The sequence below is a fragment of the Anomaloglossus baeobatrachus genome, chromosome 6, assembly GCF_048569485.1.
Source record: "Anomaloglossus baeobatrachus isolate aAnoBae1 chromosome 6, aAnoBae1.hap1, whole genome shotgun sequence".
Lineage (NCBI taxonomy): Eukaryota > Metazoa > Chordata > Amphibia > Anura > Aromobatidae > Anomaloglossus > Anomaloglossus baeobatrachus.
The window spans coordinates 576359514-576375856 of NC_134358.1; the positions used below are offsets into that span (position 1 = coordinate 576359514).

The following is a 16343-nucleotide window of genomic DNA, read 5'->3' on the forward strand; positions in this document are numbered from 1 at the left end:
TGGTGACAGCAGTGGGTGCAGGCAGTGATGACAGTAGCAGGTGGTAATGGTGACAGTTGGTGACAGCAGTGGGTGCAGGCAGTGATGACAGTAGCAGGTGGTAATGGTGACAGTTGGTGACAGCAGTGGGTGCAGGCAGTGATGACAGTAGCAGGTGGTAATGGTGACAGTTGGTGACAGCAGTGGGCGCAGGCAGTGATGACAGTAGCAGGTGGTAATGGCGACAGTTGGTGACAGCAGTGGGTGCAGGCAGTGATGACAGTAGCAGGTGGTAATGGTGACAGTTGGTGACAGCAGTGGGCGCAGGCAGTGATGACAGTAGCAGGTGGTAATGGTGACAGTTGGTGACAGCAGTGGGTGCAGGCAGTGATGACAGTAGCAGGTGGTAATGGCGGCAGTTGGTGACAGCAGTGGGCGCAGGCAGTGATGACAGTAGCAGGTGGTAATGGCGGCAGTTGGTGACAGCAGCGGGCGCAGGCAGTGATGACAGTAGCAGGTGGTAATGGCGGCAGTTGGTGACAGCAGTGGGCGCAGGCAGTGATGACAGTAGTAGGTGATAATGGCGGCAGTTGGTGACAGCAGTGGGCGCAGGCAGTGATGACAGTAGCAGGTGGTAATGGCGGCAGTTGGTGACAGCAGCGGGCGCAGGCAGTGATGACAGTAGCAGGTGGTAATGGGGACAGTTGGTGACAGCAGCGGGCGCAGGCAGTGATGACAGTAGCAGGTGGTAATGGCGGCAGTTGGTGACAGCAGCGGGCGCAGGCAGTGATGACAGTAGCAGGTGGTAATGGCGGCAGTTGGTGACAGCAGCGGGCGCAGGCAGTGATGACAGTAGCAGGTGGTAATGGCGGCAGTTGGTGACAGCAGCGGGCGCAGGCAGTGATGACAGTAGCAGGTGGTAATGGCGGCAGTTGGTGACAGCAGCGGGCGCAGGCAGTGATGACAGTAGCAGGTGGTAATGGCGGCAGTTGGTGACAGCAGCGGGCGCAGGCAGTGATGACAGTAGCAGGTGGTAATGGCGGCAGTTGGTGACAGCAGCGGGCGCAGGCAGTGATGACAGTAGCAGGTGGTAATGGTGGCAGTTGGGGAAAGCCGTGGCTGGTAGTGATAGCATTTGGTGGCAGCAGCAGGTCGTGGCAGCAGTCCTGGTTTTCAGAATTTGGGGTCATTTTGGGCACTTTATTTCCTTTCTGGTTATTACATTCCATAACTTATCATGACAATGAGATAATTTCACATTGGGGGTCCTCAGTTCCTGGCCGTCTCCTTCTGGCCAGCAGAGAAGCAGGATCTATTATGGTGGTCACTGGCGGCCATTTTTCACATGAGGTTCCGCACCCGGCGCGTCTGTTTGTTGATGTTTATTATCGCTCTGTCGGTGGAGCTGGTGATGTCGTCCAGCGCTTCGTCCTGACGCTCCAGCTCATCCTCCGCCTCCAGTGCCATGCTCTTCAGCTTCATCAGGATCTGCGGAAATAAGAGGTCATTACGGGAGGACTGGACCACATCAAACACCGGGAGGAGGAGGGAATATAACAGATAACTACCAGAGGACCAAACCACATCACACACTGGGGGAGTATACTACAGAAAACTACCGGAGCAGCACTAGTGATGAGCGAGCGTGCATGCCACTGCTCTGTACTCGATCCAGCATCGGGGTGCTGTGGTACGCCCATTACTCGATCGAGCATAGCAGGTGCTCGAGTCCCTGCCCCACATGTTTGTGGCTTTTAGACAGCCAATCAACATGCGGGACTTGCCTGCCATACACGGTAATGGTGTAGCCATGTTGGTGAATGGCATTGCTGTGATTGGCCGGCCGCATAGCATCATCAGGTCTTGTATGAGACATGAGAGCGCAATGCTCGGCACACTGTCCTCTGGAAGCTGTTCATGGAGAGCTGACTTTAGAGCGGGCATATCGGCAGGGTTATATTGGTACTGCAGTAATCATTGCATACCGCTGCTGCACTATTAAAACAAAGTCCTTTTCAGGACTCCATACTGTCCTTTCTCTAGTAAAACTGCTGTTACCTGCATTGAAGGTAGGGATAGCTGGTGGAGGAGGGATAGTTTTGGATTAGAGGCATATAGGCAGGGTTTATTGCCTCACAGTCCTTCTATACTTATTCTGCAGCTGTAACCTAAAAATAAAAGTCATGTTCATGGCTACATATTTTCTTTTCCCTAATAATATCGGAAAATTTGCAGGCATATATAGTATCTACCTAATTTGAAATGTGCAAGGCGTAAGGGACAGAGAAAAGGACGTGCTGCTGATGGTGCACACAGAGGCTGAGGCTGTGGGCAAGGTGTTTTCCGCAGAAGCACTAGAAACACGCTTATCCGTGACACCTAGCTTTCTGTCTCAATCTGCAGGGGATAGGGAGGCAGGACACCACTGTTGAAGCCAGAACACTGCAAACAGGGTGGGATGGATGGCAGATAATGCTTCCAGTATGTTTACCAGCACCACCTTATCTTCCATAAGGTCCAGTCTCACTAGCCAAAAGTCAGGACCATATCATCCTCACCCTGATCCTCCTTCCTCCCACCATGGCGAATCCTAGGAGAGAAGTGATCACACACTCGTCCACTCCCAGGAGCTCTCTACATTTATTGATTCTGGCCTCTTGCCCTGCCCGTTTCAAGAGGGACATGAAGAGATTGTGTTCAGTGATGCCCAAACATTTGAGCAGACAGAGTCAGAAGGAGATGATGGCGAGAAACAACAATTAGTGTGTTTCAAAAGGCAGATGATAATGAGACACAGTTGCCAACAAGTGATGTTAAGTCAAAAATGTGACGACATGGACTCTCATGGGTTAAAGTTTCTTAACATTCAGCCAGACGTATTGTTCTTATGTGTGCTAAGTCATGTTTGCTTAGCTATTGTTTCTCCAGACTCTTCCAGTAATCATTGTAATGTTGTTGTGTATTGCTAATGTAATTACCTTAGTAGCCATTGTCTAGTCTGTGACTTGCAGATTTCATGTAGATATCCTCAGTCTTTCTATGCACATCATTTAAATGAACATTATCCATGCAGCTTGAAATTCATCCAATGGGAGAAGCAATCTTGTCCAACCAATCTGATGAGGACGCAGTGTATCCAAGTGGAAGGCTGTGGCTATAAAAGGGTTTTCTTTAAGCCACCAGGTTGTTGTTCATGGATGCTGATGGATCCAGTCTAAGCTCTTAGGAGCTGACTAGAGGATCAGGATACCCTGTGGCTTCAATCTAGGGACTCTGGTTCCAGTTGGAGACCATATCAACAGTCTAGGGATTTCGACCCCGGCTGCCAGGATTATATCATACCAGGACTACCTAAGGAGGACAGTCAGGTTGGGACAATCCGGTCACCTGGCTACAGACTTTGCAGACCTCACACAGCTTCCTAAATCTGGCATTATTCCTTTCTCGGTGGGTGCCCACCGAAAGCGGGGTGCTGCTGGATTGGAGTAAGCGGCCCTGGAAGCTCTGAGGCATGGACATTTTAATCCCTGGTGAGCCAGCGGAAGGGGGAGACTCTATTGCCTGTTACATTTGTGTGTTTTGCTGGTTATGTGTTATGTGCCGTTAATTGTTTGGGCATCCAATAAAGTCTAATTATTGTGGTTCCCTCACCCTGTGTTGTCTGAGTAGTGTTCCGCCCACGGTTAAGGAGGCTGGCGTTCAGTTGGGATGAGCCCTGAGTCACGCTGTCTTTCTAAAGGCGGCTGGTTCAGTGGACAAGAGCACCCACTGAGCCCCTTGTCTCCACAAACAAGTTAGGAGGAGCAGGCTGCGGAAGTTGAAGACGAGGTGGTGGACGATGAAGTCAGTGACCTAACCTGGGAAGGTGTCATGCAGAGCGAGTACAGCAGTGCAGAGGGGGGAAATACACAGCACCTCAACAGGCAGGAAGAGGCAGTGAGGGGGCCACAGGGAGAAGACAGGCAACTGTTCCCCAGAACACCCACAAGCGGCAAGTTTCCAGACCAAGGGTTAGGTGTTCCCCAGTCTGACACTTTTTTCATGAAAGTGCAGATAGTAAAAGATTGGTAATTTGCAAAATGTGCCATATCAAGATCATCAGGGCCCTGACCACCAGCAGAATGCTTAGGGACATGTCATCAGAGCACCCGAATAGGTGGGCCGACAGCCTGGGTCCACAATCATTGTCTGCGAGTGACACCATTACCTCATCCTCTGTGCTACGTGCTGGTCAATCCCCTGTCCAGGACGCAGATGCCTCCCGCCTTACACCAATAAATGCCAGTTAGCAAGCACCATCAGCAACCACGTCTGGTTCTTTGTCCCAGCGCAGCATTCAGCTGTCCCTACCCAGACCTTAGAATGAAAATACAGTGCTGGCCAAAAGTATTGGCACCCCTGCAATTCTGTCAGAGAATACTCAGTTTCTTCCTGAAGATGATTGCAATCACAAATTCTTTGGTATTATTTTCATTTAATTTGTCTTCAATGAAAGAAAAAAAAGAAAAATTGTCATAAAGCCAAATTGGATATAATTCCACACCAAACATAAAAAAGGGGGTGGACAAAAGTATTGGCACTGTGTGAATAATCCTGTGATGCTTCTGTAATTTGTGTAATAACAGCGCCTGTAACTTACCTGTGGCACCTAACAGCTGCTGGCAATAATAAATCACACTTGCAGCCGGTGACATGGAGTAAAGTTGCCTCAGCCTCTGTCCTGTGTCCTTGTGTGCACCACATTGAGCATGGAGAAAAGAAAGAAGACCAAAGAACTGTCTGAGGACTTGAGACTCCAAATTGTGAGGAAGCATGAGCAATCTCAAGGCCACAAGTCCATCTCCAAAGACCTGAAAGTTCCTGTGTCTACGGTGCGCAGTGTCATCAAGAAGTGTAAAGCCCATGGCACTGTGGCTAACCTCCCTAGATGTGGAAGGAAAAGAAAAACTGACGAGAGATTTCACCGCAAGATTGTGCGGATGGTGGATAAAGAACCTCGACTAACATCCAAACAAGTTCAAGCTGCCCTGCAGTCCAAGGGTACAGCAGTGTCAACCCGTACTATCCGCCGGCGTCTGAAAAAAAAGGTACTGTATGGTAGCAATGTATGTAAAGCGCTGTGGAACTAATAGCGCTATATAAATGAATAAAATTATTATTATTATTATTACCCAGGAAGACCCCACTTCTTACCCCGAGACATAAAAAAAGCCAGGCTGGAGTTTGCCAAAACTTACCTGAGAAAGCCTAAAAGGTTTTGGAAGAATGTTCTCTGGTCAGATGAGACAAAAGAAGACCTTTTTGGGAAAAGCCATCAACATAGCGTTTACAGAAAAAAACAAAAAAGAGGCATTCAAAGAAAAGAACACGGTCCCTACAGTCAAACATGGCAGAGGTTCCCTGATGTTTTGGGGTTGCTTTGCTGCCTCTGGCACTGGACTGCTTGACCGTGTGCATGGCATTATGAAGTCTGAAGACTATCAACAAATTTTGCAGCATAATGTAGGGCCCAGTGTGAGAAAGCTGGGTATTCTTCAGAGGTCATGGGTCTTCCAGCAGGACAATGACCCAAAACACACTTTAAAAAGCACTAGAAAATGGTTTGAGAGAAAGCACTGGAGACTACTAAAGTGGCCAGCAATGAGTCTAGACCTGAACCCCATAGAAGACCTGTGGAGAGATCTCAAAATGGCAGTTAGGAGAAGGCTCCCTTCAAATCTCAGGGACCTGGAGCAGTTTGCCAAAGAAGAATGGTCTAAAATTCCAGCAGAGCATTGTAAGAAACTCATTGATGGTGACCGGAAGCGGCTGTGCGCAGTTATTTTGGGTAAAGGTTGTGCAACCAAGTATTAGGCTAAGGGTGCCAATACTTTTGTCTGGCCCATTTTTGGAGTTTTGTGTGAAATGATCAATGATTTGATTTATGTTTCATTCTCTTTTGTGTTTTTTCACTGCAAGCAAAATAAATGAAGACAATAATACCAAAGAATGTGTGATTGCAATCATTTTCAAGAAGAAACAGAGTATTATCCGACAGAATTGCAGGGGTGCCATTACTTTTGGCCAGCACTGTATAAACACCCAGCCACCCAGGCAAAGGCCGAAACACTAAAGGGGCACAATTCCAGATTGCTTGCCCTGGAAATGTTGCCATTTAAGCTTGTGAACTCTGAGGTCTTCCGCAACCTCATGGTGACGGCGGTCACCGCTGCCACTATTTCTCTCATGGTGCCGTCCCCACCTAAGACCAGCATATGTCCCATATTATTACCTGTGCCCTGACCAACACAGTTACCGGGAAGGTCCACATAACCACTGACACGTGGACAAGTACTTGTGGCCAAGAAAGCTACATTTTCCTGACTGCACGCTGGGTGAATCTTGTGGTGACCGGCACAGAGTCGGAACCTGGGACAGCACACGTGCAACCAACGCCAAGGATTGCAAGCCCTAGTTGCATCAGGGTTTCCTCCACCCCTACACCACTTCCTGCACCTACTCCTCCATCTCCAAACTGTCATCTTGGAGTACGTCTTCCATATCAGTCGCAAGCTGGAAGCACTATCTCGGTGAAGCGGCAATAGCGTGTTCTGAAACTAATTGGTTTAGGTGACAAATAGCAGAGTTGATGAGAGGTATAAGAGACCAGACAGATCTGGGGCTCTCTCCACTGAACCTCTAACCAGGCATGGTCATGTGTGATAATGGCCATAACCTGGTGACGACTCTGAAGCTTGGGAAGCTAGCACAAGTACCTTGTCTGGCCCATGTGCTCAACTTAGTGGTTCAGTGATTTTTGCAAGTCCTCTATCTTTCAGAGCTACAGTTGAGCTGGCAAGTGCCAGGTCAATGACTGGTGTGCGATGGCCCACCCCCTGGAACTCCACATTAACCATGTTGGCAAGGCTTTGTGAGCAGCAGAGGGCTCAGAGTGGAATACCAGCTACAACATGTCCGTCGGTATTCCAGTCATCCTCCGCACACAAGGTTCTATAAAACTTTAAGGAATCAATCAAGATAGTGACTTGACTGGCAAGGACTCCATCATCAGTGTAACCATCTCGCTTCTGTGTCTACTCTAACTCTTGCTGGTCACAAATAAAGAGAAAGCTTTGCATGCGGAGCAGGTGGAGATGGAGGAAGAAAGTTCACAAGGTGATGCTACCCAACCCAGCCTCATTTCATCTTTTCAGTGCGGATTGGGTAATAATCAGGGGGTAGAGGCTGAGGAGGAGGAACAGGAGATGGTTTCCTGATCTATAGAGGTACTTCGCACACCAGTTTCATTCAGTCTGTCCAACGTGGATGGGCTTAAGAGGAAGAGGAGTAGAGGGAGGAGGATGAGATGGAGAGTTGTCCTCCTGGTGGGGACAGGGAAGTCTTGCCTGTTGGGAGTCTGGTACACACGGCCTTTACTGCAATACTTGCGTTAGACACATTTTGGCCAACACCATTACTGGTTGTTCCCCCTTCTCAACCCAAGCTATGAGTAGAACTTTCATCTCTCCATCCTGCGTCGGAGAGGGCTAGTAAAATGGGGCAATACCAGAAGGCACTAGTCAAACAATTAGTACAAAAATTCCCATATGACAAAGCTGGGAGCAGTGGTCATAGTTCCTCGGGCAACCAAGGAGGAGAGACTAATGAGACACACACCAGGTCCAACAGAGGCAGTGGAACACTATCAAAGATCTGGGACAGTTTTATTAGTCCCTCCCCAGCCCTAGCCCTGCTCCTCTGACAAGGAGGGAAAAGTTTTGGAATATGGTGAAGGAGCACTTAGCTGACTTTACCACCATCCTCCGTGATTCCTCTGTGCCTTACAACTATTGGGTATTCAAGTTGGACATGTGGCATGAACTGTCCCTCCCCGCCTGTGAGGTGTTGGCCTGTCACAGTGGGTTTGTAGTGCTGCCGAGGGCATAATAATGGATAAGTGCATCCACAGGACAACTGAAAATGCATAAAGGTGACTTATCAAAATCATCAAAGCCTGGACTGGCCCAGACTTCTCAACCCCACTGGATGACAGCAGCCGAACCTAATGCCAAATGTTCCTTTTTTGATGGTGTATTCCCATGCACCCCTTCCCACTCAAAAAAAGGTAAATGGTTTAAAGTTTCTTCTTTTTTTTCACCTGTTCCTCTATATCAACAGGATCATCAGGTTGCTCTAGCTCTGATCTTTAGAGGGTCATTATGCGACTGTTGCTCAAAATCTGTAGAGTCATCAGGTGGCCCTCGCACAAAATGTTTTGAGGGTCACCCTGCAACCCTCGCTTTTAATTTTTCCTTCATAATATTTTTAGGATGTGTATGAGGCCAACCTCTACAATTCTCTTACATGTACAGATGTATACTCTCAAGCGGTAAATGTTTTTCAGACCTTGCACTTTTATTGGATAGGATTCAGCAGTCTGGGAGTCCCACTCCTTTAAAAATGTGGAAAAAATGTTTTCTGAGGCCCTCTTCTACGTGTCTTCCAGGGGGTATTGCAGTCCCTCTTTCTAATTTTTGGCAGTCCTTGCACTTAGTGCGTAGGCTTTATAAGTGTAGCAGTCCCAGTAGCTAACCATTATAATAGAATGTGTATGACGCTCTCCTCTATGTCTAATACAGGGTGTATCGGAGTCCCTCTTTTTTTCTAATTTTTGGCAGTTCTTCTATTATCCACATAGGCTTTGTGAGGTTGAGCGTCTGTCCTTCATAAATTACACAGGAGTTTTCTGACCGTGTCATAGACAAGGTAGGAAAATGTTACACTTACATTTACTGGCGAGTAGAGTTGTATTTCCCCCTCTACTATGTCCTCTACTGTAGGCTTAGGTGACGGGGAAATATGGTGAGCGATGGCCGGCTATTAAGGGGTGGAGGAGGCATTTTGTTTTTTCTTTTTAATTTTGTCTTATATACAAGTCATTATACAAGAAAGTTTGTTTCCTAAAAAATGTTTCCCGAAAAACCCATTTTATCCTCGGTTTTGTATATTTTATTGTCATTCTGCTAAAGTGGTGTAATACTCTGACAACATTGTTCTCGGCAGAGACCTGGGAGTCAGAGATGTGTTCAGGCGTCTTCCCCATGCTGTTCCCCTTCCATTTGAGCAATGTTTTCATCTATGCCAGCGATTTTATTGTCCCCAGACCTTCTGAGAAAGTTTTCCGGACAAATGCTTGAGTTTCTCATTGACTTCCATCATACTCTGTTACTTGAGTAGAGCCTGTCCGAGCGACCGACCAGTTTGATTCGAGGACCAAGCATTCGAGTATTTAGTGCTCGCTCATCACTACACATCATACACCGGGGCAATGATCAAGATGACTGATAAATGGACAGATATATTTGCCCGTTCTATGATGCGTCAGCGCTAACAATTGCAGAAGAATCACTGTTTTGTACAGGAAAATCACAGCCCACGTCTGGGTATTACATGCGGTTCGGTAACCGGCGGACATCTTTTCTAAGAACGATAGCCGCGTGCTCCTAATAGTGCGTGGCGGCTGAGCGGTCACCTGTCCCAAGCCTAGCACTGGAGATCAGAGAGGCCCCGGCTGAGAACAGATATCAATCAGATAAGAGGCGGCAGCTGAGGGCGACGCTTATCTCCACTGCACCTCAGGTTGACCTTGGCTTCACTTTGCACCTTTCTCCTGGTGATTTACGACGTGACAGAAAAGCACCAGTGCTTTCATCTTAGGAACCTGTCGTCTGATCAGCTCCCGGGTGGCGGGGGCACAAAACGGAAAAGAATTCCAGGAGATAGGAGTGCGCTCAATTTATAATGTCCGATAACAGATGAAAGCGATAGCTTGGCACATGGAGCGCCGGCAGGAGGACTGCACTCATTCACGGACAGCAGGCAGAGTTACAGAACGTTGCATTGCTCGATGGTGCAGTTTATTTCCTGGATATTCCTCGTATAATAGCCAGCACATCAGTACCATAGGGAGGGGAAATGATAAGGTGACATGGTGGAGAAAGTCAGCCAGGAACAGACAAATAAGAGCAGCAAGCAGAGGAGGAATACAGGGTCGGACGTCCAATCAATCCTCCAGGAAATGGCCAGCCAGAGATTTCTATAACCAAAATGATAGGTTTTCTGGCTGGTGAAAGCACCACCGCGGAAGCGAACCACCGAGGGGTATGAGCACACACTGTATCATGCACAGGGTCACAGAGCCCATCATTCATATATCCCATGCCAACCGCTCACGACAACCGGCACGACGGCAAAGTGCCCATTACTCATACACTCCAACTGCTCACAACAACCAGCCGTGTGCTTATCTTGGCTGTGTATCAAAATAAGAAGAACCACATGCAGCTTTTTTATTATTTAAATAATTAATTTTAAAAAACAGCGTGCGGTCTCCCCCACCCCCTACTTTTGGTAGCCCGCCATCATAAAGCCTGACAGCTGGGGGCTAGTATTCCCAGGCTGGGAGACCCATGCTTATTGGCCCCCCCAGCCTAAAAATAGCAGCCTGCAGCCACACAGAATTGTCGCATCCATTAAATGTGTCAATCCTAGATCTTTACCCAGCTCATCCCGATTGCGTTGGCTATCGGGGTAATATTACTAATGGCAGCTAACAGCTGCCCCTAAGCCCTAGATTAGTAATGGTAGGCGTCTATGAGACCCCCAATAAATACAAACACCTAAAAAATCCTTTATTTGCAATAAAATACAAAAAAAACCCCACCCTCTTTCACCAATTTATTAACGCCATACACACCTCTGATGGTCCAATGTAATCCACGAGGTCCCACGATGATCCCGGGTCTGCTAGATTGGAGGGCACAGCGCATGGCGATAGAACAAAGATCGCCCGCTGTGAGCTTCAGGCAGAGAATGTCAGAGCCGCGCAATGAGCAGTGACATCACTCAGGTTATTTGCTTTCACAGGTGGTTACCTGTGATCGCACGGCTCACTCGGTCTCTGCCGGAAGCTCACAGCCAGTCTCTGCCTGAAGCTTACAGTGGGTAGTCATTGTTCTATGGCCATGCGCTGTGCCTTCAGATGTAGCAGAGCTGGAATTGTCGTGGGATTAAGTCGGACCTGAGTCTTTTGGGAGTTAATAAATTGGTGACAGATGGTGTTTTTTGTATTTTTTTTTCAAATAAAGAATTTTTTTGGTGTTTGTGTTTATTTATTTTCACTTACAGGATTAGTAATGAGGGGATCTCATAGGCACCTTCCTTTAGTAATCTAGGGCTTGGTGGCAGCTGTGAGCTGCGATTAACCCTGAACTACATTGATTGCCATTGCACCTGGGCAATCGAGAAGAGCGGGGTAAAGTGCTTGGATTGTTACATGTAATGGATGCAGCAACCTTGGGCAGCTGCTATTTTTGGGGGGCCCAATAAGCATGGGTCAACCCCAGCCTGAGAACACAAGCCCCCGGCTCTCAGGCTTTATCATGGCTGGGTATCTAAATTGGGGGGACCGGTTGCCATTTTTTAAATTATTTGTGCATTTGGTTCCTTTTATTTTGATACACAGCCAAGATAAGCGCAGGACTGGGAGCTGCAGCCTTTATTTGTGGGCTTTATCTGTGCTGGGTATCAATACATGGGGGACCTTACACCTTTTTATTCATCTTTACTCCAATCTAGAGTGACCTGTCACACAGGCTATAGGCACATTGTGATGGGAATCTCACGGTGAAGGGGCTGCCATGGTGGAGGGGGATGTCATGGTGGAGAAGAAGCCATGATGGAGGGGACGTAATGGTGACATCATGGTGCAGGGAAAGTGATGATGATGGGGATATCATGGTGTAGAGAGCCATGGTAGGAGGGATGTCATGGTGGAGCAAGTGCCTTGGTGGAGGGTATGTCATGGTGGAAGGTATGTCATGGTGGATCAGATAACATAGTGATGAGCACGTCATGACAGAGGGGACGTCATGGTGGAGAGGATGTCATGATGGAGTGGAGGGGATGTAATGTGATGTGGATGTCATGGTGGAAGGGGAGCCATGTTGATAAGGACGTCATGGTGGAGGGGACATTACGGTGGACTGGATGTCATGGTGGAGGGATAGCCATGATGATGAGGATATCATGCTGTAGAGCGCCATGGTGGAAGGGATGACATGGTGGAGCGAGTGCCTGGTGTAGGGGATGTCATGGTGATGGTTACGTCTTGGTGTAGGGGATGTCATGGTGGAAGCGAAGCCATGATAGAGGGGACATCATGGAGGAGGGGGCGCCGTGGTGATAAGGATGTCATGATGGAGGGGACATCATAATGGAGGGGGCATCATGGTAGGTGAGGCGGGGAGTCATGGAGGGGTGGATAACAAGGAGAGGGAGGTGTCATAGTGGAGGGGTGTCTGGTAAGAGGGTATTGCCGAGGAGGAGGCCTCATGGTGTGGCAGGCCCGTGCCATCTTACGATCAGTTCCCATTTGAATGATTTTGGAGAGGGCAGATGAGGGGATTTCTGATTCTGGATATTAGTGCAGTAAACCCTATTCACTTACATAGGACTGCGCCAGCCGAACAGACGGAGACTATTCAGAAGAAATAAGAGAAGACACTCATCACCTCTCATCATCCAGCTGCTGAGCCGTGGGCACATGTGGCCGGGGGAGACCACAAATACGCAGAGTCCAAGCGCTGACCGCGGAACAAGCGGAGGACATTCCCGGATCCACCGACAAATCCATCACTGCGGCCGACAATCCACCATACCGGCAGCGACAATCCCCGACCGCCACCGAACTAATACCAGACACCGCAACCCGCAGCAAAGAGCCGGACCACGGCGCGGGACTCATACACCACAGCACCTGCAGTCCCATGTAACACAGTGATCACTCCCCGAGTACAGATAATGTAGTAGATGTCACCCGCAGTCCTATGTAACACCACAGATAACACAGTGATATCTCTGAGTACAGGTAATGTAGTAGATGTCACCTGCAGTCCTATGTAACACCACAGATAACACAGTGATATCTCTGAGTACAGATAATGTAGTAGATGTCACCTGCAGTCCTATGTAACACCACAGATAACAGTGATATCTCTGAGTACAGATAATGTAACAGCTGTCACCTGCAGTCCTATGTAACACCACAGATAACACAGTGATATCTCTCTGAGTACAGATAATGTAGTGGAGGTCACCTGCAGTCCTATGTAACACCACAGATAACACAGTGATATCTCTGAGTACAGATAATGTAGTAGATGTCACCCGCAGTCCTATGTAACACCACAGATAACACAGTGATATCTCTGAGTACAGATAATGTAGTAGATGTCACCCGCAGTCCTATGTAACACCACAGATAACACAGTGATATCTGAGTACAGATAATGTAGTAGATGACACCTGCAGTCCTATGTAACACCACAGATAACACAGTGATATCTCTCCTGAGTACAGATAATGCAGTAGATGTCACCCGCAGTCCTATGTAACACCACAGATAACACAGTGATATCTCTCTGAGTACAGATAATGTAGTAGATGTCACCTGCAGTCCTATGTAACACCACAGATAACAGTGATATCTCTGAGTACAGATAATGTAACAGCTGTCACCTGCAGTCCCATGTAACAAGGTGTTATAGTATCAGTGTTATAGTGTGTTGTCTGCTCCTCGGCTGTTGTGTGATGGCGCCTCCTGCAGGTGAAGTTCCTTGGTGCTGACAATATAATCCTTGATATATAATACTCGGAGTGGGCGTGGTCACACTGTACGGAGGCGTGGTCACACTATGCGGAGGCGTGGTCACACTGTACGGAGGCGTGGTCACACTATGTGGAGGTGTGGTCACACTATGCGGAGGCGTGCTCACACTATGCGGAGGCGTGCTCACACTATGCGGAGGCGTGCTCACACTATGCGGAGGCGTGCTCACACTATGCGGAGGCGTGCTCACACTATGTGGAGGCATGATCACGATATGCGGAGGCGTGGTCACACTATGCAGAGGTGTGGTCACGCTATGCAGAGGCGTGGACACACTATGCAGAGGTGTGGTCACACTATGCATAGGCGTGGTCACACTATACAGAGGTGTGGTCACACTATGCGGAGGCGTGGTCACACTATGCGGGGGGCGTGGTCACACTATACGGAGGCGTAGTCACACTATGCGGAGGCGTAGTCACACTATGTGGAGGCGTAGTCACACTATGCGGAGGCGCAGTCACACTATGCGGAGGCGCGGTCACACTATGCGGAGGCGTGGTCACACTATGCGGGGGCGTTACCTTCCTGAGCTCCTGCTCCTCACAGTCGGTCACCTCCTGCTCCTGGATCGCGGTCCGCTCTTCTCCAGCTTCGCCGGGTGCGGATCTCACAATTGTGTCCAATAACCAGGAATCTGAAGAGGGAAAAAAACAATTGTGAAAACAACTAAGAATAGCGCCACCTGCTGCAGAGACGAGGCGAGGGCGGCACACTGTGTCTGCAACAGAGAATCACAGGGAAGAAACAATAATGGCTGCCACCCACGTCAACACCAAACTATAAAGAAACCTGTGTAGTCTCCTCCTCCTCCTGTGCAGTCAGTGTGTGCAGTCTCCTCCTCCTGTGCAGTCATTGTGTGCAGTCTCCTCCTATGCAGTCACTGTGTGCAGTCTCTTCCTCCTGTGCAGTCACTGTGTGCAGTCTCCTCCTCCTGTGCAGTCACTATGTGCAGTCTCCTCCTCCTGTGCAGTCACTGTGTGCAGTCTCCTCCTCCTGTGCAGTCACTGTGTGCAGTCTCCTCCTCCTGTGCAGTCACTGTGTGCAGTCTCCTCCTCCTGTGCAGTCACTGTGTGCAGTCTCCTCCTCCTGTGCAGTCACTGTGTGCAGTCTCTTCCTCCTGTGCAGTCACTGTGTGCAGTCTCCTCCTCCTGTGCAGTCACTGTGTGCAGTCTGCTCCTCCTGTGCAGTCATTCGCGGGGTGATCACTGATACATCGATCATTCGCGGGGTGATCACTGATACATCGATCATTAGCGGGGAGATCACTGATACATCGATCATTTGCGGGCGATCACTGATACATCGATCATTAGCGGGGTGATCACTGATACATCGATCATTCGCGGGGTGATCACTGATACATCGATCATTCGTGGGGTGATCACTGATACATCGATCATTCGTGGGGTGATCACTGATACATCGATCATTCGTGGGGTGATCACTGATACATCGATCATTCACGGGGTGATCACTGATACATCGATCATTAGCGGGGTGATCACTGATACATCGATCATTCGCGGGGTGATCACTGATACATCGATCATTCGCGGGGTGATCACTGATACATCGATCATTAGCGGGGAGATCACTGATACATCGATCATTCACGGGGTGATCATTGATACATCGATCATTCGTGGGGTGATCACTGATACATCGATCATTCGTGGGGTGATCACTGATACATCGATCATTAGCGGTGAGATCACTGATACATCGATCATTTGTGGGGAGATCACTGATACATCGATCATTCGTGGGGAGATCACTGATACATCGATCATTAGCGGGGAGATCACTGATACATCGATCATTTGCGGGGAGATCACTGATACATCGATCATTAGCGGGGAGATCACTGATACATCGATCATTCGCAGGGTGATCACTGATACATTGATCATTCGCGGGGTGATCACTGATACATCGATCATTCGTGGGGTGATCACTGATACACCGATCATTAGCGGGGTGATCACTGATACATCGATCATTCGTGGGGTGATCACTGATACATCGATCATTAGCGGGGTGATCACTGATACATCGACCATTCACGGGGTGATCACTGATACATCGATCATTCACGGGGTGATCACTGATACATCGACCATTCACGGGGTGATCACTGATACATCGATCATTCACGGGGTGATCACTGATACATCGATCATTCGTGGGGTGATCACTGATACATCGATCATTCGTGGGGTGATCACTGATACATCGATCATTTGTGGGGTGATCACTGATACATCGATCATTCGCGGGGTGATCACTGATACATCGATCATTTGCGGGCGATCACTGATACATCGATCATTAGCGGGGAGATCACTGATACATCGATCATTTGCGGGCGATCACTGATACATCGATCATTAGCGGGGTGATCACTGATACATCGATCATTCGTGGGGTGATCACTGATACATCGATCATTCGCGGGGTGATCACTGATACATCGATCATTCGCGGGTTGATCACTGATACATCGATCATTCGCGGGTTGATCACTGATACATCGATCATTAGCGGGGTGATCACTGATACATCGATCATTCACGGGGTGATCACTGATATATCGATCATTAGCGGGGAGATCACTGATACATCGATCATTAGCGGGGAGATCACTGATACATCG

At 48.6% G+C, this 16343-nt stretch overlaps 1 protein-coding gene across 1 annotated transcript in view; it reads right to left on the reverse strand.

Annotated features, from left to right (window-relative positions):
* Positions 1–1158: 1158 nt before the first annotated feature.
* SNAP47 (synaptosome associated protein 47) overlaps positions 1159–16343 on the reverse strand; it is a 49269-nt gene continuing 34084 nt past the window's right edge. The window contains 2 exon segments of the mRNA XM_075315893.1: positions 1159–1467; positions 14212–14324. Of these exon segments, the coding sequence (XP_075172008.1) occupies positions 1321–1467; positions 14212–14324 (260 nt within the window). The 3' untranslated portion in view covers positions 1159–1320.